Below are 27,514 nucleotides of genomic sequence, written 5' to 3'. Positions count from 1 at the left end.
CTTCGTTGCCGCACATTACCCGCCGGAAATTGGTTGGGTCGATGAGAGCACTCCAACTAAGGATATAAATGAAGATTGGGGAGTAGGAAGATTTTCGATCAAGAACCATTGACTGCGTTGCATTACCCCGTTCAATGGTGAACTGTATGCAGTAGCTGCGGACAATTTTGAGATCGGAAGAATAGTGTGCACCAATGTACAGTTGCAGCAGCGCCCGAGCACTGTCAAGATGGAGACACTAATTTCATTTCCAGAACTTGGACGTCAGAAGTTCTACCTTGTGAAGTCGGATGGTGATCTGCTGCTTGTGTTGTTGGTCAGCGAGGCTTTGGCGGGCAAACCATTGGTGTACCGTGTGGACACTCAGAGCCGCTCTCTCCATCCGGTCAGTAACATTGGCAGTAATGCCTTCTTCGTGAATTATATCCGGTGTATCTCCGTCGACACCAGAGTGTACCCGACACTTCGACCTGGCAGCATCTACTACACGGATTTGGGTTATATCAGAGAGTACTCTCATGATACAAAGGCCTGGGATGAGTGGCCACTACGTGTGGATAGAATAGGACTCTACGGTATGAGAAATGAACACAGGCCATACCCTTTGGAGGATGTATTGGCCTCACACTGCAGACGGAAGGAGTTCAATGCATATTTCATTGGGGTAATGCACGGATGGGGGGAAGAAGAAATATATGAGGAGGAATGAAGAACAAATTCATTCATCCTGGGGTATCCTAATCTTCTTGTTGTCCATACATTGCGTGCGTCTTGTATATTTTTCAGCTTAGTTTGTCGTGAACATTAACAACGTTATTGGCTGCTTTTGGCTACTGTATGCAGTTTATGTATTATACTTAGTTTTCTGATTATGTTGTTGAGAATTTATCATATACTAGCTTCTAGATTTGCTGCCATATTGGGCAAAAAACAAGGGCCAAAAGGCATAAATAACCCCAGAGATTTGCTACTAGATTTGCTGCCATATTGAAGAAAGACAGAAATAGAAGCTTCTCTAGATTTGATACTAATTTGGTGAAAAAGACAAAGAGAGAAAGAGGGGAAAAGGTGCTCTTAAAAATACCAATTTGGGCCGAGAGAGACAAAACCCAGCTCCTGCTCACGTGCAACCAAACGCTTCTCGTCCTGTCCCACGCGGTCCCTTTCTACCAGCCCCACGCGACGCGGCCCCACACGACGCGGCCCCACAGACGACGCGGCGCAACACGTCAGCACAGAACGTCCAAATAAACGGAGTCCTTCCGTCTGAGCTCGTTCTGCGGGTTTCAAACATAGGCTTGGGGAAAACTGAGGAAAAACTAAGGGGCTGGGGAAAACTGAGTACAACTAACGACCCGAGGGCACGAAAATAGAAATCCCATAAACATATTGTAAGCATTATAAGACTTTACATTGTCTCCTTGTTGTTCAAACACCTTAACCAGAAAATATCTAGACTCTAGAGATCAATCATGCAAACCAAATTTTAACAAGCTCTATGTAGTTATTCATTAATAGGTGCAAAGTACATAATGCAAGAGCTTAAACATGATCTATATGAGCACAACAATTGCCAAGTATCACATTATTCAAGACATTATACCATTTACCACATGCGGCATTTTCCGTTTCCAATCATATATCAATGAACGAGGTAGTTCAACCTTCGCAATGAACATTAAGAATAAAGCTAAGAACACATGTGTTCATACGAAACAGCGGAGCGTAATATCTCCAATATAAAGAATGCTAGGATCCGATTTTATTCAAACAAAAACAAAAACTAAAGCAAACAGACGCTCCAAGCAAAGCACATAAGATGTGACGGAATAAAAATATAGTTTCATTAGAGGAACCTGATAATGTTGTCGATGAAGAAGGGATGCCTTGGGTATCCCCAAGCTTAGACGCTTGGGTCTTCTTAAAATATGCAGGGATGAACCACGGGGGCATCCCCAAGATTAAACTCTTCACTCTTCTTGATCATATTGTATCATCCTCCTCTCTTGACCCTTGAAAACTTCCTCCACACCAAACTTAAAACAAACTCATTAGAGGGTCAGTGCATAATTCATATATTCAGAGGTGACATAATCATTCTTAACACTTCTGGACATTGCACAAAGCTACTGGAAGTTAATGGAACAAACAAATCCATCAAACATATCAAAACAGGCAATGCGAAATAAAAGACAGAATCTGACAAAACAGAATAGTCCGTAAAGACGAATTTTTTAGAGGCACCAGACTTGCTCAGATGAAAATGCCCAAATTGAATGAAAGTTGCGTACATATCTGAGGATCACGCACGTAAATTGGCAGATTTTTCTGAGTTACCTACAGAGAACCATACCTAAATTCGTGACAGCAAGAAATCTGTTTCTACGCAGTAATCCAAATCTAGTATTGACTTTACTATCAAAGACTTTACTTGGCACAACAATGCAATAAAATAAAGATAAGGAGAGGTTGCTACAGTAGTAACAACTTCGAAGACTCAAATATAAAACAAAGGTACTGTAGTAAAAACATGGGTTGTCTCCCATAAGCGCTTTTCTTTAACGCCTTTCAGATAGGCGCAGAAAGTGTGAATCAAGTAACATCAAGAGAAGAAGCATCGACATTATAATTTGCTCTAATAATAGAATAATAAGGTAACTTCATTCTCTTTCTAGGGAAGTGTTCCATACCTTTATTGAGAGGAAATTGATATTTAATATTACCTTCCTTCATATCAATAATAGCACCAACAGTTCGAAGAAAAGGTCTTCCCAATATAATGGGACAAGATGCATTGCATTCAATATCCAAGACAACAAAATCAACGGGGACAAGGTTATTGTTAACCATAATACGAACATTATCAATCCTCCCCAAAGGTTTCTTCATAGCATTATCAGCAAGATTAACATCCAAATAACAATTTTTCAATGGTGGCAAGTCAAGCATATCATAGATTTTCTTAGGCATAACAGAAATACTTGCACCAAGATCACATAAAGCATTACAATCAAAATCTTTGACCCTCATCTTAATGATGGGCTCCCAACCATCTTCTAACTTCCTAGGGATAGAAGTTTCAAGTTTTAGTTTTTCTTCTCTAGCTTTTATGAGAGCATTTGTAATATGTTTTGTAAAGGCCAAATTTATAGCACTAGCATTGGGACTTTTAGCAAGTTTTTGTAAGAACTTTATAACTTCAGAGATGTGACAATCATCAAAGTCTAAACCAATATGATCTACAGCAATGGGATCATTGTCCCCAATGTTGGAAAAAAAATCAGCAGTTTTATCACAAGCGATTTAGCTTTAGCTTTCAGGCAATTTTGCACGCTTTGCACTAGGAGTAGAAACATTGCCAACACCAATTATTTTACCATTGGTAGTAGGAGGTTTAGCAACATGTGAATCATTATCATTACTAGTGGTGGTAATAGTCCAAACTTTAGCTACATTATTCTCTTTAGCAAGTTTTTCATTTTCTTCTCTTTCCCACCTAGCATGCAATTCAGCCATTAATCTTATATTCTCATTAATTCTAACTTGGATGGCATTTGCTGAAGTAACAATCTTATTATCAATATCCTTATTAGGCATAACTTTCAATTTTAAAAGATCAACATCAGAGGCAAGTCTATCAACTCTAGAGGCAAGAATATCGATTTTATCAAGCTTTTCCTCAAGAGATTTGTTAAAAGCAGTTTGTGTACTAATAAATTCTTTAAGCATGGCTTCAAGACCAGAGGGTACATTCCTATTATTGTTGTAAGAATTCCCATAAGAATTACCATAACCATTACCATTATTAGAAGGATATGGCCTATAGTTGTTACCAGAATTATTCCTATAAGCATTGTTGTTGAAATTATTATTTTTAATGAAATTCACATCAACATTCTCTTCTTGAGCAACCAATGAAGCTAAAGGAACATTATTAGGATCAACATTAGATCTACCATTCACAAGCATAGACATAATCACATCAATCTTATCACTCAAGGAAGAGGTTTCTTCAACATAATTTACCTTCTTACCTTGTGGAGCCTGATACGTCTCCGACGTATCGATAATTTCTTATGTTCCATGCCACATTATTGATGATATCTACATGTTTTGTACATACTTTATGTCATATTTATGCGTTTTCCGGAACTAACCTATTGACGAGATGCCGAAGGGCCAGTTGCTGTTTTCTGCTGTTTTTGGTTTCAGAAATCCTAGTAAGGAAATATTCTCGGAATTGGACGAAATCAACGCCCAGGATCTTAGAATCCCCGGGAGCTTCCAGAACACCCGAGAGCCGCCAGAGAGGGGCCACAGGGGGCCCACACATGGTGGCGGCGCGGCCCAGGAGGGGGGCGTGCCGCCCTAGTGTCTGGTGGCGCCAGACCCCTTCTGACGCTGCCCTTCCGCCTATTTAAGGTCTCCGTCGCGAAAACCCTACCACGTTCGACGAAACCAGAGAAAACCTTCCAGAGCCGCCGCCATCGCGAAGCCAAGATCTGGGGGACAGGAGTCTCTGTTCCGGCACGCCGCCGGGACGGGGAAGTGCCCCCGGAAGGCTTCTCCATCAACACCACCGCCATCTTCATCAACGCTGTTGTCTCCCATGAGGAGGGAGTAGTTCTCCATCGAGGCTCGGGGCTGTACCGGTAGCTATGTGGTTCATCTCTCTCCTATGTACTTCAATACAATAATCTCATGAGCTGCCTTACATGATTGAGATTCATATGATGATGCTTGTAATCTAGATGTCATTATGCTAGTCAAGTGGATTTTACTTATGTGATCTCCGGAGACTCCTTATCCCACGTGTGTAAAGGTGACAGTGTGTGCACCGTGAGGGTCTCTTAGGCTATATTTCACAGAATACTTATTCACTGTTATGAATGGCATAGTGAAGTGCTTATTTATATCTCTTTATGATTGCAATGTGTTTTGTATCACAATTTATCTGTGTGCTACTCTAGTGATGTTATTAAAGTAGTTTATTCCTCCTGCACGGTGTAATGGTGACAGTGTGTGCATCGTGTAGTACTTGGCGTAGGCTATGATTGTGATCTCTTGTAGATTACGAAGTTAACTATTGCTATGATAGTATTGATGTGATCTATTCCTCCTTTCGTAGTGTGAAGGTGACAGTGTGCATGCTATGTTAGTACTTGGTTTGGTTATGTTGATCTGTTATGCACTCTAAGGTTATTTAAATATGAACATTGAATATTGTGGAGCTTGTTAACTCCGGCATTGAGGGTTCGTGTAATCCTACACAGTTAGTGGTGTTCATCATCCAACAAGAGGGTGTAGAGTCTAGCATCTATTTATTTATTCTGTTATGTGATCAATGTTGAGAGTGTCCACTAGTGAAAGTATGATCCCTAGGCCTTGTTCCTAAATACTGCTATCGCTGCTTGTTTACTATTTTACTACTTGTTTACTTCCTGCAATATTACTACCATCAACTGCACGCCAGCAAGCACTTTTCTGGCGCCGTTACTACTGCTCATATTCATTCATACCACTTGTATTTCACTATCTCTTCGCCGAACTAGTGCACCTATTAGGTGTGTTGGGGACACAAGAGACTTCTTGCTTTGTGGTTGCAGGGTTGCTTGAGAGGGATATCTTTGACCTCTTCCTCCCTGAGTTCGATAAACCTTGGGTGATCCACTTAAGGGAAACTTGCTGCTGTTCTACAAACCTTTGCTCTTGGAGGCCCAACACTGTCTACAAGAATAGAAGCACCCGTAGACATCAAGCACTTTTCTGGCGCCGTTGCCTCTTTTGCTATGTTGGATGGATTTCTTTGTTCCACTGACTTCCAGTAGCTTTGGACAATGTCCAGAAGTGTTAAGAATGATTGTGTCACCTCTGAACATGTGAATTTTTATTATGCACTAACCCTCTAATGAGTTTGTTCTGAGTTTGGTGTGGAGGAAGTTTTCAAGGGTCAAGAGAGGAGGATGATATACTATGATCAAGAAGAGTGAAGAGTCTAAGCTTGGGGATGCCCCCGGTGGTTCATCCCTGCATATTTCAAGAAGACTCAAGCATCTAAACTTGGGGATGCCCAAGGCATCCCCTTCTTCATCGACAAATTTATCAGGTTCCTCCCTTGAAACTATATTTTTATTCGGTCACATCTTATGTACTTTACTTGGAGCGTCTGTTTGTTTTTGTTTTTGTTTTTGTTTGAATAAATGCTTGTGTGGGAGAGAGACATGCTCCGCTGGTTCGTATGAACACATGTGTTCTTAGCTTTTAATGTTCACGGCGAAGGTTGAAACTGCTTCGTTAATTGTTATATGGTTGGAAACGGGAAATGCTACATGTAGTAATTGATAAAATGTCTTGAATAATTTGATACTTGGCAATTGTTGTGCTCATGTTTAAGCTCTTGCATCATATACTTTGCACCCATTAATGAAGAAATACATAGAGCTTGCTAAAATTTGGTTTGCATAATTGGTCTCTCTAAGGTCTAGATAATTTCTAGTATTGAGTTTTGAACAACAAGGAAGACGGTGTAGAGTCTTATAATGTTTACAATATGTCTTTTATGTGAGTTTTGCTGCACCGGTTCATCCTTGTGTTTGTTTCAAATAACCTTGCTAGCCTAAACCTTGTATCGAGAGGGAATACTTCTCATGCATCCAAAATCCTTGAGCCAACCACTATGCCATTTGTGTCCACCATACCTACCTACTACATGGTATTTCTCCGCCATTCCAAAGTAAATTGCTTGAGTGCTACCTTTAAAATTCCATCATTCGCCTTTGCAATATATAGCTCATGGGACAAAATAGCCTTAAAAACTATTGTGGTATTGAATATGTACTTATGCACTTTATCTCTTATTAAGTTGCTTGTTGTGCGATAACCATGTTTCCTGGGGACGCCATCAACTCTTTGTTGAATATCATGTGAGTTGCTATGCATGTTCGTCTTGTCTGAAGTAAGGGCGGTTTTCATAATCAAATGGTTTGAGTATGCATACTGTTAGAGAAGAACATTGGGCCGCTAACTAAAGCCATGAATCATGGTGGAAGTTTCAGTTTGGACATAAAACCTCAATCTCTTATGAGAATATTAACTGTTGTTGAATGCTTAAGCATTAAAAGAGGAGTCCATTATCTGTTGTCTATGTTGTCCCGGTATGGGTGTCTAAGTTGAAGAATGATCAAAAGCGAGAAATCCAATGCGAACTTTCTCCTTAGACCCTTGTACAGGCGGCATAGAGGTACCCCTTTGTGACACTTGGTTGAAACATATGTCATGCAATGATAATCCGTGTTAATCCAAGCTAATTAGGACAAGGTGCGGGCACTACTAGTATACTATGCATGAGGCTTGCAACTTGTAAGATATAATTTACATGATACATATGCTTTATTACTACCGTTGACAAAATTGTTTCATGTTTTCAAAATAAAAGCTCTAGCACAAATATAGCAATCGATGCTTTCCTCTTTGAAGGACCTTTCTTTTACTTTTATGTTGAGTCAGTTCACCTATTTCTCTCCACCTCAAGAAGCAAACACTTGTGTGAACTGTGCATTGATTCCTACATACTTGCATATTGCACTTGTTATATTACTTTGCATTGACAACTATCCATGAGATATACATGTTATAAGTTGAAAGCAACCGATGAAACTTAATCTTCCTTTGTGTTGCTTCAATACCTTTACTTTGATTTATTGCTTTATGAGTTAACTCTTATGCAAGACTTATTGATGCTTGTCTTGAAAGTACTATTCATGAAAAGTCTTTGCTTTATGATTCAGTTGTTTACTCATATCATTACCATTGTTTTGATTGCTGCATTCATTACATATGCTTACAATAGTATGATCAAGGTTATGATGGCATGTCACTCCAGAAATTATCTTTGTTATCGTTTACCTGCTCGGGACGAGCATGAACTAAGCTTGGGGATGCTGATACGTCTCCGACGTATCGATAATTTCTTATATTCCATGCCACATTATTGATGATATCTACATGTTTTGTACATACTTTATGTCATATTTATGCGTTTTCCGGAACTAACCTATTGACGAGATGCCGAAGGGCCAGTTGCTGTTTTCTGCTGTTTTTGGTTTCAGAAATCCTAGTAAGGAAATATTCTCGGAATTGGACGAAATCAACGCCCAGCATCTTAGAATCCCCGGGAGCTTCCAGAACACCCGAGAGCCGCCAGAGAGGGGCCACAGGGGGCCCACACATGGTGGCGGCGCGGCCCAGGAGGGGGGCGCGCCGCCCTAGTGTCTTGTGGCCCCAGACCCCTTCTGACGCAGCCCTTCCGCCTATTTAAGGTCTCCGTCGCGAAAACCCTACCACGTTCGACGAAACCAGAGAAACCTTCCAGAGCCGCCGCCATCGCGAAGCCAAGATCTGGGGGACAGGAGTCTCTGTTCCGGCACGCCGCCGGGACGGGGAAGTGCCCCCGGAAGGCTTCTCCATCAACACCACCGTCATCTTCATCAACGCTGCTATCTCCCATGAGGAGGGAGTAGTTCTCCATCGAGGCTCGGGGCTGTACCGGTAGCTATGTGGTTCATCTCTCTCCTATGTACTTCAATACAATAATCTCATGAGCTGCCTTACATGATTGAGATTCATATGATGATGCTTGTAATCTAGATGTCATTATGCTAGTCAAGTGGATTTTACTTATGTGATCTCCGGAGACTCCTTGTCCCACGTGTGTAAAGGTGACAGTGTGTGCACCGTGTGGGTCTCTTAGGCTATATTTCACAGAATACTTATTCACTGTTATGAATGGCATAGTGAAGTGCTTATTTATATCTCTTTATGATTGCAATGTGTTTTGTATCACAATTTATCTATGTGCTACTCTAGTGATGTTATTAAAGTAGTTTATTCCTCCTGCACGGTGTAATGGTGACAGTGTGTGCATCGTGTAGTACTTGGCGTAGGCTATGATTGTGATCTCTTGTAGATTATGAAGTTAACTATTGCTATGATAGTATTGATGTGATCTATTCCTCCTTTCGTAGTGTGAAGGTGACAGTGTGCATGCTATGTTAGTACTTGGTTTGGTTATGTTGATCTGTTATGCACTCTAAGGTTATTTAAATATGAACATTGAATATTGTGGAGCTTGTTAACTCCGGCATTGAGGGTTCGTGTAATCCTACACAGTTAGTGGTGTACATCATCCAACAAGAGGGTGTAGAGTCTACCATCTATTTATTTATTCTATTATGTGATCAATGTTGAGAGTGTCCACTAGTGAAAGTATGATCCCTAGGCCTTGTTCCTAAATACTGCTATCGCTGCTTGTTTACTGTTTTACTGCTTGTTTACTTCCTGCAATATTACTACCATCAACTGCACACCAGCAAGCACTTTTCTGGCGCCGTTACTACTGCTCATATTCATTCATACCACTTGTATTTCACTATCTCTTCGCCGAACTAGTGCACCTATTAGGTGTGTTGGGGACACAAGAGACTTCTTGCTTTGTGGTTGCAGGGTTGCTTGAGAGGGATATCTTTGACCTCTTCCTCCCTGAGTTCGATAAACCTTGGGTGATCCACTTAAGGGAAACTTGCTGCTGTTCTACAAACCTCTGCTCTTGGAGGCCCAACACTGTCTACAAGAATAGAAGCACCCGTAGACATCAGAGCCCTTTCCGTATGCCATTCAGAGTAATTGACCATCATATCATCAAGAAGCTTTGTAGCCGCCCCCAAGGTGATGGACATAAAGGTACCTCCAGCAGCTGAATCCAATAGGTTCCGCGAAGAAAAATTCAGTCCTGCATAAAAGGTTTGGATGATCATCCAAGTAGTTAGTCCATGGGTTGGGCAATTCTTTACCAAAGATTTCATTCTCTCCCATGCTTGAGCAACATGTTCATTATCCAATTGCTTAAAATTCATTATGCTACTTCTCAAAGATATAATTTTAGCGGGAGGATAATATCTACCAATAAAAGCATCTTACATTTAGTCCATGAATCAATACTATTCTTAGGGAAATATAGCAACCAATCTTTAGCTCTTCCTCTTAATGAGAAAGGAAACAACTTCAATTTTATAATATCACCATCTATATCCTTATACTTTTGCATTTCACATAGTTCAACAAAATTATTAAGATGGGTAGCAGCATCATCAGAACTAACACCAGAGAATTGCTCTCTCATAACAAGATTCAGTAAAGCAGGTTTAATTTCAAAGAATTCTGCTGTAGTAGCAGGTGGAGCAATAGGTGTGCATAGGAAATCATTATTATTAGTGTTTGTGAAGTCACACAACTTAGTGTTTTCAGGAGTATTCATTTTAGCAATAGTAAATAAAGCAAACTAGATAAAGTAAGGGATTTCTATTTTCGTGCCCTCAGGTCCTTAGTTGCACTCAGTTTTCCCTAGCTCCTTAGTTTTTCCTCAGTTTTCTCCAAGCCCTTGTTTGAAACCCGCAGAAGCAGCTCAGACGGCAGGATTCCCGTTTAGTTGACCGTTCTGTCACGTGTGGGGCCGCGTCGTGTGGGGCCGGTAGAAAGGGACCGCGTGGGACAGGACGAGACCGCGTTTGGTTGCGCACATGAGCAGGAGCTGGGTTCTGTCTCTCTCGGCCCCAAATTGGCATTATTAAGAGCACCTTTTTCCCCTCTTTTCTCTCTGTCCTTTTCACCAAATAAGTATCAAATCTAGAGAAGTTTGCATTACTGTCTTTCTTCAATTATTTGTGCCTTTTGGCCCTCGTTGTTTGCCCAATATGGCAGCAAATCTAGTAGGGATCCAGGGTAATGTACGATAAATTCACAGTCATAGTAAATCGAGAAAACAAAGTAGGGCCAACAAAATATAGTAGAATAGGGATAGATAATAGGGATCCCTCCCTAGATAATAAGCTGCATACACAGCAGCCAACATAGTAACAGGTTCTAGGTTCTTCACAGCACCATCATACAAACAACATAACAACAAGGGATCCCTAGCTAACAACAAAGGGATCCCAACAACAAAATGGGAGGCAGCAGCAGCACACGTCCAGGACTCCGCCTACCCCATCTGGCTCTCCCTCCACTTGTTGCTGCTGCTCCCCTTGGGAGCCTTGGGCTTGAGTGGAGGCATGCGCCCGGCGGAGATCTCCACCCGCTGCATGCTGCGGAGGTGCATGCCGAGCGCCCTGTGCTTGGCGTGGAAGGAGTAGACGTTCACCGTCATGCCGACCTTGGGGAAGGTGTTGCTGATGTTCTCAGCATGCGTGATGAGGCAGTTGAAGTCCGTGCCGCCGAGTCTCCTAGTGCAGAAGGGGCACCTGTAGACACCCTTGGCGAAGTAGGAGATGTACTGGCCGACCTGCAGCCTCCGCAGCACCTGGCGAGTCTTGACGTCCTCCTCCTCATCGTCGCTACCGACGTCGCTGCCAGACATCTGATCCATATCAAACAGAAACTATGAGTGAATGAGTTGCAACGATGACGAACGTGCATGATAACAAAGTTAGGAAAAACAGAGTCTGCCTCAGTTAGAGTGGGCACGATTATATATCTACAGGGAAGGTGTAAGCGAACCAAAGCTCATGCACAACAGATTTGTACACAGCAATGGTTCGCTGAACCCTCCCTGTAAAAATTTGTGCCCAACGATTCATCATAGGCAAAGAAACAGATTCCAGATCTGAACTTGAACACATTCCAGATTATTTGCAAAATTAAACGGTTGATATCTTTCGATTAGTGCATAAAATAACTGATTGAGCTCCCATAATTACTTGCATAAATTAACTGATTGAGATCCAATTATTACTAGCATAAATTAACCGAACGGCCGAACCCCAAATCTTAAAGAAAATCAAGAAGTGATCAAAACAAAATGGAATAAAATCGGCGCAAATATTAGCCCAATGCTCATCCATCTACAGATCCATCTACACCAGCAAAAATAGGGTTCAAAAAGGAATGGGGAACAAAAAAGGAAGCAAACCGTAGTTACCTCGCTCCATGGGTCCTCCAGGAAGGTGTCGTAGGGGTTCGAGGGCGGGACGTACGGCACCGGCTCATAGGGGTCATATCCCGGCGGGATCTGACCGCCACCGGCGGCAGCAGCCTCTGATGCATCGGCGGAGGCGGCGGCGACGTCCGTTGAGGGGACGGCGTCGAAGAGGGAGGCGTCGCACTTGGAGCCGACGGCGCCGTGGACGATGGGATTGGCATTCTCCTTGTCCATCTCGCCGGCAGAGGAGAGGGAGAGGGAGAGGGAGAGGGTTTTTTGCTTTGGAGAAGATGATGGGACGTGAGAGTGGCGTCGTTGCGTGGGCGAGTGAGAGTGACAGAGATAGTGGGAGGAGGCGTCTATAAAGGCGAGGGGTGGTTAATGCGACCCGCGTCCTACGCGTCCACCGCTGCACGTCTGCACGTCTTGGACTTCTGCAATGCAACACGCGTCCACGATTGCACGTCTTCGACTTCTGCACCGCGACCCACGTCTACGCGTCAACAATTGCACGTCTTCCATTTCTGCACCGCAACACACGTCCTCGAGTCTAACCCTGGAAATTTAGATATACTCAGATATAACCTCGAGTCATATACTAGCATTTTTTGTGTGCTCAGTTTTCCCCTTGAGTGCTAATACTGGCTAGTGCAATATGCTCAGTTTTACCCTCAAGTGGCTGGTCAACAGACAGTCAACAAATGGGATTAACTAGTTAAATGAGTCATTTAATGTGCAAAAAATTCCGAAAAATAGTGGCACATACTCATGGAGTCTTTACCACAAATTTCCAGTTCTCAAAACTGTAGGATAACGTTGCATAGAAAACAAAAAATTTCCTACCGCGAACACGAAATCCAAGCCAAGATGCAATCTAGAAGACGGTAGCAACGAGGGGATTATCGAGTCTCACCCTTGAAGAGATTCCAAAGCCTACAAGAGGAGGCTCTTGTTGCTGCGGTAGACGTTCACTTGCCGCTTGCAAAAGCGCGTAGAAGATCTTGATCACGATCGGTTCCGGCGCCACGAACGGGCAGCACCTCCATACTCGGTCACACGTTCGGTTGTTGATGAAGACGACGTCCACCTCCCCGTTCCAGCGGGCAGCGAAAGTAGTAGCTCCTCTTGAATCCGGCAGCACGACGGCGTGGTGTCGGTGGCGGTGGAGAAGTCCGGCGGAGCTTCGCTAAGCTACGCGGGAGATATGGAGGAGAGGGGGCGGCTAGGGTTTGGGAGGGGGTGGCCGGCTTGTGGTCTTGGGGTGGCCGGCCCCCTCCCTTGGCCCCTCATTATATAGGTGGATTCCCAAGAGTTAGTCTCCAAGTCTTCGAATAAGACCCGAACCAAAAACTTCCCATAAGAGGGGGAAACCTAGCCAAGCTAGGACTCCCACCAATGTGGGAGTTCCACCTCCCATATGGGGGGTTGGCCGGCCCCCTAAGGGGGAGTCCACTTGGGACTCCTCCCCCACTAGGGTTGGCCGGCCATGGAGGTGGAGTCCCATGTGGACTCCACCTTCCTTGGTGGTTTCTTCCGGACTTTTCTAGAACCTTCCATAGAACCTTCCGCGACATTTTAATTCACATAAAATGACATCCTATATATGAATCTTATTCTCCGGACTATTCCGGATCTCCTCGTGATGTCCGGGATCTCATCCGGGACTCCGAACAAATATTCGAACTCCATTCCATATTCAAGTACTACCATTTCAACATCCAACTTTAAGTGTGTCACCCTACGGTTCGTGAACTATGCGGACATGGTTGAGTACTCACTCCGACCAATAACCAATAGCGGGATCTGGAGATCCATAATGGCTCCCACATATTCAACGATGACTTTAGTGATCGAATGAACCATTCACATACAATACCAATTCCCTTTGTCTCGCGATATTTTACTTGTCCGAGGTTTGATCTTCGGTATCACTCTATACCTTGTTCAACTTCGTCTCCTGACAAGTACTCTTTACTCGTACCGTGGTATGTGGTCTCTTATGAACTCATTCATATGCTTGCAAGACATTAGACGACATTCCACCGAGAGGGCCCAGAGTATATCTATCCGTCATCGGGATGGACAAATCCCACTGTTGATCAATATGCCTCAACTCATACTTTCCGGATACTTAATCCCACCTTTATAGCCACCCATTTACGCAGTGGTGTTTGGTGTAATCAAAGTACCTTTCCGGTATAAGTGATTTACATGATCTCATGGTCGTAAGGACTAGGTAACTATGTATTGAAAGCTTATAGCAAATAACTTAATGACGAGATCTTATGCTACGCTTAATTGGGTGTGTCCATTATATCATTCATACAATGACATAACCTTGTTATTAATAACATCCAATGTTCATGATTATGAAACTAATTATCCATTAATCAACAAGCTAGTTTAAGAGGCATACTAGGGACTTCTTGTTTGTCTACATATCACACATGTACTAATGTTTCGGTTAATACAATTATAGCATGATATATAAACATTTATCATAAACATAAAGATATAAATAATAACCACTTTATTATTGCCTCTAGGGCATATCTCCTTGATCTCCCACTTGCACTAGAGTCAATAATCTAGATTACATTGTAATATACCTAACACCCATGGCATTCTGGTGTTGGTCATGCTTTGCCCTAGGGAGAGCTTTAGTCAACGGATCTGCTACATTCAGATCAGTGTGTACTTTGCAAATCTTTACTTCTCCATCTTCGATGTACTCGCGAATCGAGTGGTAGCGCAGCTTGATATGCTTCAGCCTCTTGTGTGACCTTGGTTCTTGTGCATTGGCGATGGCACCCATGTTATCACAGTAAATGATTAATGGGTCCAATGCACTAGGAACCACACCGAGCTCTATAATGAACCTCTTCATCCATACCGCTTCTGATGAAGCCTCTGAAGCCGCTATGTACTCTGATTCTGTTGAGGATTTCGCCACCGTGCAATCGCTTCGAGCTTGCCCAGCTTATCGCAGCACCATTCAATATAAACACGTACCCAGATTGTGACTTAGAGTCATCAGGATCAGTGTTCCAACTTGCATCGGTGTAACTTGTTACAACGAGCTCTTGGTCACCTCCATAACAAAGAAACATATCCTTAGTTCTTTTCAAGTACTTCAGGATATTCTTGACCGCTGTCCAGTGTTCCATTCCTGGATCACTTTGATATCTGCTAGTCAAACTAACAGCATGTGCTATATCCGGTCTTGTACATAGCATGGCATACATGATAGAGCCTACTGCCGAGGCATAGGGGATCTGACTCATCCTTTCTCTTTCTTCTGCCGTAGCCGGACCTTGAGTCTTACTCAAGACCTTGCCTGGTAACATAGGTAAGAATCCTTTCTTACTTTCGTCCATTCTAAACTTCTTTAGAATCTTGTCCAGATATGTACTCTGTGATAGCCCTATTAGACGTCTTGATCTATCTCTATAAATCTTGATGCCTAATATATATGATGCTTCACCAAGGTCTTTCATTGAAAAACTATTATTCAAATAACCCTTTACACTGCTTAATAGTTCTATATCATTCCCAATCAATAATATGTCATCTACATATAATATCAGGAATGCTACAGAGCTCCCACTCACTTTCTTGTAAATACAGGCCTCTCCATGACACTCTATAAACCCGAAGTCTTTGATCACTTTATCAAAGCATCGGTTCCAACTTCTCGATACTTGCTTCAGTCCATAAATTGAACGCTGAAGTTTGCATACTTTGTCAGCATTTTTAGGATCGACAAAACCTTTGGGTTGTACCATATACAACTCTTCCTCAATGTCTCCATTAAGGAACGCCGTTTTGACATCCATCTGCCAAATCTCATAATCGAAAAATGCAGCTATTGCTAACAAAATCCTCACAGATTTTAGCTTCGCTACAGGTGAGAAAGTCTCATCGTAGTCAACTCCTTGAATTTGTCGGAAACCCTTTGCGACAAGTCGAGCTTTATAGACAGTAATATTACCATCTGCATCTGTTTTTCTCTTGAAGATCCATTTATTCTCGATAGCCTTTCGGCTATCAGGTAAGTCTACCAAAGTCCATACTTTGTTATCATACATGGATCCCATTTCGGATTTCATGGCTTCTTGCCATTTGTTGGAATCTGGGCTCATCATCGCTTCTTCATACGTCGCAGGGTCCTCATCATTGTTATCCACAATCATGACATTTAGACAAGGATCATACCAATCAGGAGTGGCACATTCCCTTGTCAATCTGCGAGGTTCAGTAGTTTCCTCGTTCGAAGTTTCATGATCATTATCATTAGCTTCCTCTGTTGCCGGTGTAGGCGGTACTGGTACAACTTCCGGTACTGCGCTACTCTGATCAACGAGTATAGATTCATCAATCTCATCGAGTTCTACTTTTCTTCCAGTCACTTCTTTAGTGACAAATTCTTTCTCAAGAAAGGTTCCGTTTTTAGCAACAAAGATTTTGCCTTCGGATCTGTGATAGAAAGTGTACCCTATAGTTTCCTTAGGGTATCCTATGAAGACGCATTTCTCCGCTTTGGGTTCTAGCTTGTCCGGTTGTAACTTCTTTACATAGGCTTCGCAACCCCAAACTTTCAGGAACGACAGCTTAGGTTTCTTATTAAACCATAATTCATACGGTGTCGTTTCTACGGATTTTGATGGTGCTCTATTTAAAGTGAATGCGGTTGTCTCTAATGCATAACTCCAAAATGATAACGGCAAATCAGTAAGAGACATCATAGAACGAACCATATCTAAGAGAGTTCGATTACGACGTTCGGACACACCGTTACGTTGTGGTGTTCCCGGCGGTGTCAATTGTGAAAGTATTCCGCATTTCTTTAAATGCATGCCAAACTCATAACTCAGATATTCACCTCCGCGATCAGATCGTAGAAATTTAATCTTCTTGTTACGTTGATTTTCTACTTCACTTTGGAATTCCTCGAACTTCTCAAAAGTCTCGGATTTATGTTTCATGAAATAGATATACCCATATCTACTCAGATCATCTGTGAAGGTTAGAACATAACGATAACCACCGCGCGATGCTACACTCATTGGTCCGCACACATCGGTATGTATGATTTCCAATAAGTCAGTAGCTCGCTCCATAATACCAGAGAATGGAGTCTTAGTCATTTTTCCCATTAGACATGCTTCGCATCTATCAAGTGACTCAAAGTCAAGTGATTCAAGTAATCCATCGGTATGGAGTTTCTTCATGCGTTTCACTCCAATATGACCAAGACGACAGTGCCACATATAAGTAGAATTATCATTCAATTTAATTCGCTTAGCATCAATGTTATGTATATGTGTATCACTACTATCGAGATCTAACAGAAATAAGCCATTCTTTTCGGGTGCTCGACCATAAAAGATATTATTCATAAAAATAAAACAACCATTATTCTCAGATTTAAATGAATAACCGTCTTGCATTAAACAAGATCCAGATATAATGTTCATGCTCAACGCGGGTACAAAATAACAATTATTGAGGCTTAAAACTAATCCCGAAGGTAGATGTAGAGGAAGTGTGCCGACAGCGATCACATCGACTTTGGATCCATTTCCAACGCGCATGGTCACTTCATCCTTTAGTAGTCTTCGTTTATTCTTTAGTTCCTGTTTCGAGTGACAAATATGAGCAACCGAACCAGTATCAAATACCCAGGTACTAGTACGAGAACCAGTAAGATAAACATCTATAACATGTATATCAGATATACCTTCTTTCTTCTTCTTGACAAGGCCGCTCTTCAGATCCGCCAAATACTTGGAGCAATTACTCTTCCAGTGTCCCTTCTCCTTGCAGTAATAGCACTCAGCATCAGGCTTAGGGCCAGTCTTAGGTTTCACAGGAGGCGTGGCAGCTTTCTTGCCACTCTTCCTGTTCTTGCCTTTAGACTTGCCCTGTTTCTTGAAGCTGGTGGTCTTGTTGACCATCAACACTTGGTGCTCTTTCTTGATCTCAATCTCAGCAGATTTTAGCATGGAGAAGAGTTTAGGTAACTCTTTGTTCATGTTCTGCATATTGTAGTTCATCACAAAGTTCTTGTAACTAGGTGGCAGTGATTGAAGGACACGATTAATCCCCAGTCTATTAGGAATCACTATTCCCAAGTCACTGAGTTTCTTCGCATGCCCGGCCATGGCGAGCATGTGCTCACTAACGGAGCTGCCTTCTTCCATCATGCAGCTGAAGAAGTGTTTCGATGCTTCATAGCATTCCACGGCCGCATGAGTCTCAAATATAGTCTTCAACTCATTGATTAACTCATGTGGATCGTGGTGCTCAAAACGTTTTTGAAGATCGGCTTCAGATCGCATAAGATGGCACACCGAACTTGAGAGTACCGAGTTTTCCGAGTTGCGTAAACAGCTTTTACTTCATCGGTTTCAGTTTACGCGGGAGGGTCACCTAGCGGTGCATCAAGCACATATTGCAGATTTCCGCCATTGAGGAAAATCCTCACATGACGGAACCAGTCGGTGAAGTTGCTACCGTTGCTCTTAAGCTTTTCTTTCTCTAGGAACTGGTTAAAATTGATTGAGGACGCCATATCTACAACATATATTTGCAATAGTTTAGACTAAGTTTATGACAAATTGAGTTCAAATTTTAATTCAACTTAATTAAAAAAAATTAGGTGAACTCCCACTCAAAACAATATCCCTCGCATTGTCTTAGTGATCACACGAACCAAATCCACCGCACCTAAGTCCGATCATCACGAGACAAGGTGTGATTTCAATGGCGAACATTCAAAGTGTTCATCATATCAATCATATGATTCATGCTCTACCTTTCGGTATCACGTGTTCCGAGACCATGTCCGTACATGCTAGGCTCGTCAAGGCCACCTTAGTATCCGCATGTGCAAATCGGCTTGCACCCGTTGTATGCACTTGTTGATTCTATCACACCCGATCATCACGAGATGCTTCGAAACGACAAGTCTTGGCAACGGTGCTACTAAGGATGAACACTTTATTATCTTGAGATTTTAGTGAGAGGGATCATCTTATAATGCTACCGTCGCGATCTAAGCAAAATAAGATGCATAAAAGGATTAACATCACATGCAGTTCATATGTGATATGATATGGCCCTTTTGTCTTTGCGCCTTTGATCTTCATCTCCAAAGCACGGACAAGATCTCCATCATCAACGGGCATGATCTCCATCATCGTCGGCGAAGCACCAAGGTCAATGGCGCCGTCTTCATGATTGTCCTCCATGTAGCAACTATTACAACTACTTTGAAATACTACTCAACATGAAATTTAAAGACAACCATAAGGCTCCTGCCGGTTGCCACAATACAATAATGATCATCTCATACATAGTCATCATCACATTATGGCCATATCACATCACCAAACCCTGCAAAAACAAGTTAGACGTTCTCTAATTTGGTTTGCATATTTTACGTGGTTTAGGGTTTTCGAGTAAGATCCAATCTACCTACGAACATGAACCACAACGGTGATACTAGTGTTGTCAATAGAAGAGTAAATTGAATCTTCACTATAGTAGGAGAGACAGACACCCGAAAAGCCACTTATGCAATACAAGTTGCATGTCGAGCGTGGAGCAAATCTCATGAACGCGGTCATGTAAAGTTAGCCCGAGCCGCTTCATCCCACTATGCCACAAAGATGCAAAGTACTCAACTAAAGATAACAAAAGCATCAACGCCCACAAAACATTGTGTTCTACTCGTGCAACCATCTATGCATAGACACGGCTCTGATACCACTGTAGGATAACGTTGCATAGAAAACAAAAATTTTCCTACCGCGAACACGAAATCCAAGCCAAGATGCAATCTAGAAGACGGTAGCAACGAGGGGATTATCGAGTCTCACCCTTGAAGAGATTCCAAAGCCTACAAGAGGAGGCTCTTGTTGCTGCGGTAGACGTTCACTTGCCGCTTGCAAAAGCGCGTAGAAGATCTTGATCACGATCGGTTCCGGCGCCACGAACGGGCAGCACCTCCGTACTCGGTCACACGTTCGGTTGTTGATGAAGACGACGTCCACCTCCCCGTTCCAGCGGGCAGCGGAAGTAGTAGCTCCTCTTGAATCCGGCAGCACGACGGCGTGGTGTCGGTGGCGGTGGAGAAGTCCGGCGGAGCTTCGCTAAGCTACGCGGGAGATATGGAGGAGAGGGGGGCGGCTAGGGTTTGGGAGGGGGTGGCCGGCTTGTGGTCTTGGGGTGGCCGGCCCCCTCCCTTGGCCCCTCATTATATAGGTGGATTCCCAAGAGTTAGTCTCCAAGTCTTCGAATAAGACCCGAACCAAAAACTTCCCATAAGAGGGGGAAACCTAGCCAAGCTAGGACTCCCACCAATGTGGGAGTTCCACCTCCCATATGGGGGGTTGGCCGGCCCCCTAAGGGGGAGTCCACTTGGGACTCCTCCCCCACTAGGGTTGGCCGGCCATGGAGGTGGAGTCCCATGTGGACTCCACCTTCCTTGGTGGTTTCTTCCGGACTTTTCTAGAACCTTCTAGAACCTTCCATAGAACCTTCCGCGACATTTTAATTCACATAAAATGACATCCTATATATGAATCTTATTCTCCGGACTATTCCGGATCTCCTCGTGATGTCCGGGATCTCATCCGGGACTCCGAACAAATATTCGAACTCCATTCCATATTCAAGTACTACCATTTCAACATCCAACTTTAAGTGTGTCACCCTACGGTTCGTGAACTATGCGGACATGGTTGAGTACTCACTCCGACCAATAACCAATAGCGGGATCTGGAGATCCATAATGGCTCCCACATATTCAACGATGACTTTAGTGATCGAATGAACCATTCACATACAATACCAATTCCCTTTGTCTCGCGATATTTTACTTGTCCGAGGTTTGATCTTCGGTATCACTCTATACCTTGTTCAACCTCGTCTCCTGACAAGTACTCTTTACTCGTACCGTGGTATGTGGTCTCTTATGAACTCATTCATATGCTTGCAAGACATTAGACGACATTCCACCGAGAGGGCCCAGAGTATATCTATCCGTCATCGGGATGGACAAATCCCACTGTTGATCAATATGCCTCAACTCATACTTTCCGGATACTTAATCCCACCTTTATAGCCATCCATTTACGCAGTGGTGTTTGGTGTAATCAAAGTACCTTTCCGGTATAAGTGATTTACATGATCTCATGGTCATAAGGACTAGGTAACTATGTATTGAAAGCTTATAGCAAATAACTTAATGACGAGATCTTATGCTACGCTTAATTGGGTGTGTCCATTATATCATTCATACAATGACATAACCTTGTTATTAATAACATCCAATGTTCATGATTATGAAACTAATTATCCATTAATCAACAAGCTAGTTTAAGAGGCATACTAGGGACTTCTTGTTTGTCTACATATCACACATGTACTAATGTTTCGGTTAATACAATTATAGCATGATATATAAACATTTATCATAAACATAAAGATATAAATAATAACCACTTTATTATTGCCTCTAGGGCATATCTCCTTCAAAAACATAGATAAGAAATAGATAAATCAAGTTTTACCACAAATTGCCACTTCTCAAATCACCTAGTAGCTATGAAGGTGCATGGTTTTCCACAATAAGCCCTTCCCAAAATAGCTTTCCCCAAAACATACTTTGTCTAAATGAGGCCACAATTCTCACACTCATGTATATTTGTATTGCAAATAGTTTGAGGTAGGCCAAGATGGGTTTCATTGTACAAAACACACATTTTCCATTTTTTAAATCTCATATTTGAATCCCTTAGTCTGTTTATTACACAGGTGCCCTTGGTTTCTTGATACTACTCAGTTTTGCCCTCTCCCTCCACAAATTCTCGCAGACGTGCAACATTGCCCTGATTGGTCTAGCCCATGTCACGCGGATCGTGCCCGCCGACCGTTGATCGTATGATCTAACGGGCAGGATAACCCCTCTCTCTCTCTGTCGGCGGTTACCTTCCACTCTCTAAGTATGCTAAAGGGCGGTTTTCTGTATTCATTTTCACGCGCTAAAAATTATAAACTCTTTTAGGCATTACTTTTCACGCAAAAAATGATAAACCATCACCGATTTGTTGTAGCCATTAATTTTCACGCAAAAAATGATAAACCATCACCGATTTGTTGTAGCCATTAATTTTCACGAAAAAATAATAATCCATCACCGATTTGTTGTAGCCATTAATTTTCACGCAAAAAATGATAAACCATCACCGATTTGTTGTAGCCATTAATTTTCACGCAAAAAATGATAAACCATCACCGATTTGTTGTAGCCATTAATTTTCACGCAAAAAATGATAAATCATCACCGATTTGTTGTAGCCATTAATTTTCACGCAAAAAATGATAAACCATCACCGATTTGTTGTAGCCATTAATTTTCACGAAAAAAATGATAAACCATCACCGATTTGTTGTAGCCATTACTTTTCACGCAAAAAACTACCTATCTTTGTATAGAAGATCGTCTGTATGATTTTTTTAGGTCATTTAGAGAAGGTAGAAAAAAAATCCCTTTTGAGAAGGTCGAAAAAACCTAACTTGTTACAAAAGCTGGTTTCAGTGAGACCTAATCAAATTTGGCATACATGATGCCATATCTATAACAACAAGGAATATCTAAAAGGGAAAGTTTCACAAAATTTGAAATTTAGGGCGAAAATGATGCCATACATGATGCCATAACTTGTTACAAAATCTGAAAATCAATTGGGTATTATAAAGGGAAATAAAAAGTTCGAAAAATGTAAAAACGAAACCATCTATCTATCTATGTATAGAAGATCAGCTGTATGAAATTTGAGGTCATTTAGAGAATGTAGAAAAAATCACCTTGTTAGAAAAGCTGGTTTCAGTGAGACGAAACGGCATGCGTTTAAGCAAAGTGATTTTTTCGAACATCTCCAAATGACCCCAAATTTTTCATACATGATGCCATACGTGTAACAACAAGGAACCCTATCTAAAAAGTGTCAAAAAAGTTTGCCCAACCGTATAGCTCTATCAAAAAGAACCTCACCATGGCGCTAGTATAATTTTGGGCTTAGTTACAAACTTTCGTTACCTAACCTTCAACACGAAACTTGTTTCAAATCACTTTTGGCGTACAAGAAACAAATCTCACCTTGATTCGAGCACCACAGCCTCCAAACGATGCCGATGCCGATATCGGCATGGTCAGAACGACTATGCTCGCCGCCAGTGCTAGGTCACCGTCGGGATGCACCGTCAATCCCATCCTCTCATTCGATCACTGACATACCAGAGATACCGCCGAGGCCAATGCCGAACGTACATGCTGATGCCAATGCCGAACATGCATGCACGCCGCTGTGGGCACGGCCACGCCGCCCCGCTATGCTGGATGCCACAGACCACCGCGAGGTCTTTCCCTTCGCCACCACACTCTTCTAGCACCCATCTATACACGCCAGAAAGGAGAGACACTAGTTTTCTCTACATTGCTCGCGTTCGTGTCGGACACGGTCAGTCAAAGTTTTGAGGTAGTCGTCGATGTCGTCGACCATTTCTTCTCTTCTTTGCATGGTTAAACGCGTCTAGTTCATATCTATCTAATGTGTCTGGTCTTGCCTCATGCAGTTCTTTGTGGACGTCGATCTCATCTCGGCACCCCGCAGGCCACCTCCTCCGTGCCATCGCTGTAGAGCTCCGTTTAAAAATCTATTCCTACCCGTGTATTGCCCATTGTATCAGCGCCATGGCCCACTTGTCATTCGATATACCGAAGCCCCACTCGTGCGCGTTTTGGTCAGGGATACACCGATGCTTACGGTCAAACAAAGATGGATGGTCTGACGTGTCTTTGCGGGCTCTACGTGGCCCCACTAGTCACAAGATAACAGTCAACCGTCGGGCAACCGGCCGTTACATCACGTGTGATGGTTTCAGACAAAGGCTAGGATAAAACTGAGGAAAAACTAAGGAGCTGGGGAAAACTGAGCACAACTAAGGACCCGAGGGCACGAAAGTAGAAATCCCATAAAGTAAATGCAAGTAACTAATTTTTTTGTGTTTTTGATATAGAGAACGCAAACAAGATAGTAAATAAAGTAAAGCTAGCAACTAATTTTTTTGTGTTTTGTTTTAGTGCAGCAAACAAAGTAGTAAATAAAATAAAGCAAGACAAAAACAAAGTAAAGAGATTGGAAATGGAGACTCCCCTTGCAGCGTGTCTTGATCTCCCCGGCAACGGCGCCAGAAATTTAGCTTGATACGCGTAAAGCACACGTCCGTTGGGAACCCCAAGTGGAAGGTATGATGCGTATAGAAGCAAGTTTCCCTCAGTAAGAAACCAAGGTTTATCGAACCAGTAGGAGCCAAGAAGCACGTTGAAGGTTGATGGCGGCGGAGTGTAGTGCGGCGCAACACCAGGGATTCCGGCGCCAACGTGGAACCTGCACAACACAACCAAAGTACTTTGCCCCAACGTAACAGTGAGGTTGTCAATCTCACCGGCTTGCTGTGAACAAAGGATTAACCGTATTGTGTGGAAGATGATTATTTGCGAAGAACAGTAAAGAACAATTGCAGTAGATTGTATTTCAGATGTAAAGAATAGGACCGGGGTCCACAGTTCACTAGTGGTGTCTCTCCCATAAGATAAATAGCATGTTGGGTGAACAAATTACAGTTGTGCAATTGACAAATAAAGAAGGCATAACAATGCACATACATATATCATGATGAGTATTATGAGATTTAATCAGGGCATTACGACAAAGTACATAGACCGCCATCCAGCATGCATCTATGCCTAAATAGTCCACTTTCAGGTTATCATCCGAACCCCTTCCGGTATTAAGTTGCAAGCAACAGACAATTGCATTAAGTATGGTGCGTAATGTAATCAACACAAATATCCTTAGACAAAGCATCGATGTTTTATCCCTAGTGGCAACAGCACATCCACAACCTTAGAACTTGTCACTGTCCCAGATTTAATGGAGGCATGAACCCACTATCGAGCATAAATACTCCCTCTTGGAGTCACAAGTATCAACTTGGCCAGAGCCTCTACTAGCAACGGAGAGCATGCAAGAACATAAATAACATATATGATAGATTGATAATCAACTTGACATAGTATTCAATATTCATCGGATCCCAACAAACACAACATGTAGGATTACAAATAGACGATCTTGATCATGATAGGCAGCTCACAAAATCGAACATGATAGCACAATTAGGAGAAGACGACCATCTAGCTACTGCTATGGACCCATAGTCCAGGGGTGAACTACTCACACATCAATCCGGAGGCGATCATGGCGATGAAGAGTCCTCCGGGAGATGATTCCCCTCTCCGGCAGGGTGCCGGAGGCGATCTCCTGAATCCCCCGAGATGGGATTGGCGGCGGCTGCGTCTCTGGAAGGTTTTCCGTATCGTGGCTCTCGGTACTGGGGGTTTCGCGACGAAGGCTTTAAGTAGGCGGAAGGGCAGGTCAGGGGGCGTCACGAGGGGCCCACACAACAGGGCCGCGCGGTCAGGGGCTGGGCTGCGCCGCCCTAGTGTGGCGTCGCCTCGTGGCCCCACTTCGTTTCCTCTTCGGTCTTCTGGAAGCCTCGTGAAAAAATAGGCCCCTGGGCATTGATTTCGTCCAATTCCGAGAATATTTCCTTACTAGGATTTCTGAAACCAAAAACAGCAGAAAACAGCAACTGGCTCTTCGGCATCTCGTCAATATGTTAGTGCCGAAAAATGCATAATAATGACATATAATGTGTATAAAACATGTGAGTATCATCATAAAAGTAGCATGGAACATAAGAAATTATAGATACGTTTGGGACGTATCAGTGCTCGACTGCTAAAAACTACGGTTGTATTGACAATGATTCGATCCTTTCTTTCTCCCTCGACTCCCCCTTATATAGGAGGCGGAGCCAAGTGTTTCGTGCCGTACAAGTTACAAACAGCGAGACTCTTTGAGTTCGTCCCGTACACTTATAAATCTCTCTATTCCTAATCTATCTCCATCTTCCATATCGACGCTTTATTGGGCCTCCGGGATTTGTAATCTTCGGGTCATCGGCCTTCAGTAATCCCCGGGTACCTTCTTCGGCAGGCCCATTCGGGATGCCTATTTCAGTAGCCCCCGAGATTTTGCTTGAATCCTAGAATCGAGTAAAATCTTCATCGTTAGAATTGATTCATAATTTCTTCGAGTTACCATATATTTTCTCTAAAATATTTATACGTTGCGCAGGGATAATGGTAGATGGGGCTAGTTCATCTGACGGATCAGGTACCAATTAACTGCTCTCGTGGAAAACCCGCAAAAACCTACTTCAAGGTCAAGTCCCTGGACTCGACCTCGGTATACTGGCGTAATTCGACATGTGCCGCTTAAGGTCTTACCATGAACCGAATTACAGTCATATTTTATCGAGTACCTAACGCGTCCGCTAGGATTTTTCTTCGCGTCTATTGACACGGAAAAAGTAGTAGAGCGCATTCGGGTGCGATACCACGCCTCACAGGACGGATCCTGGGGACTTACCTTCGTAAAATATTTCGGCATCCAGAATTTTCATCGCGACGGACGCGTTCTAGGAATATATTGTCGAGTGCCTTTTTCGGATGTTGGAATTGCCAATTTCTTCAACCTGCTTATGATAATATCTTGATCTCCCGATGGGAGTACATGGCGAGTTATATGTAACTCGAAGATATACAACAATGATTTCTCACTTTATCTTTGTCTTGGCACCTGTTTTTATTCTTTCTCGGGTTTTATCGGGTGCGCGACAAGCACTCCCGATGGTAGTAGCCCCCGATGCTACAATCGAGTGCTTGCACTTGGGTGTAGGCTCAACTTGTAGTGTTTATACCTTCTATATTTTTGGACTTGTCGCTATTTTCATTTCTTTTTTTTTCATCGGGTGCGCAACTAGCGCTCCCGATGGGAGTAGCCCCCGAGGCTACAGTCAAGTATTTATACTTGTCTGTAGGCTCAACCTTTGCTACCATAATAATCTCTATATTTTGTCTTTCAGCTTAATCTCTTATCAGAAGCTTGAACAATTCTTCTGATAAGAGTATCCCCCGAGCATATGAACAAATCCTCGGATTTAGTCATAGGCTCCCGAAATTTCTTCGTTAAATGACTCGAGTTTTCTTTGTCACTACCTTGGATGAAGCCACTCGAAGTTTTCTCTTTTGACGACGTCATTGCTGACGATTGCCACGATCATCTCATTGGGAAACCACGGCTCCTGTCACTTCTCTGAAACGTGGGTCCAAAGTTCTGCGCGATCGACACATTGCGCAAGTGGATGACACACGTCCTCCGCAATTTCCGGCACACGCGCAGTAACTCCTGTCCATTAACTTCATGCTGAAAAGACCGTTGTACCCTTGTTGACACGCATAAGGCTTAAGATCCATTTCTTTTTCATCCAACGGCGTGACGGATCGGCTCCTCGCTATAAAGGTACCTCATCGTCCTCATTCTCCCCCTTCGCCGCGCCGCACAT

The 27,514-nt window shown here is 42.9% G+C and overlaps 1 protein-coding gene across 1 annotated transcript in view; it reads right to left on the bottom strand.

Moving 5' to 3' along the window:
* The window catches only part of LOC127329315 (uncharacterized), a 61,578-nt gene extending 34,064 nt beyond the window's left edge, over positions 1-27,514 (bottom strand). Inside the window, exon 1 of the mRNA XM_051355846.2 lies at positions 27,476-27,514. Within this exon, the coding sequence (XP_051211806.2) occupies positions 27,476-27,514 (39 nt within the window). The remainder of the gene's footprint in view (positions 1-27,475) is intronic.

This window comes from Lolium perenne, chromosome 2 (assembly GCF_019359855.2).
Source record: "Lolium perenne isolate Kyuss_39 chromosome 2, Kyuss_2.0, whole genome shotgun sequence".
In the NCBI taxonomy this organism is placed as follows: domain Eukaryota; kingdom Viridiplantae; phylum Streptophyta; class Magnoliopsida; order Poales; family Poaceae; genus Lolium; species Lolium perenne.
Note: the sequence above shows the minus strand (reverse complement) of the source record. Positions and strands in the feature narration are given on the sequence as shown.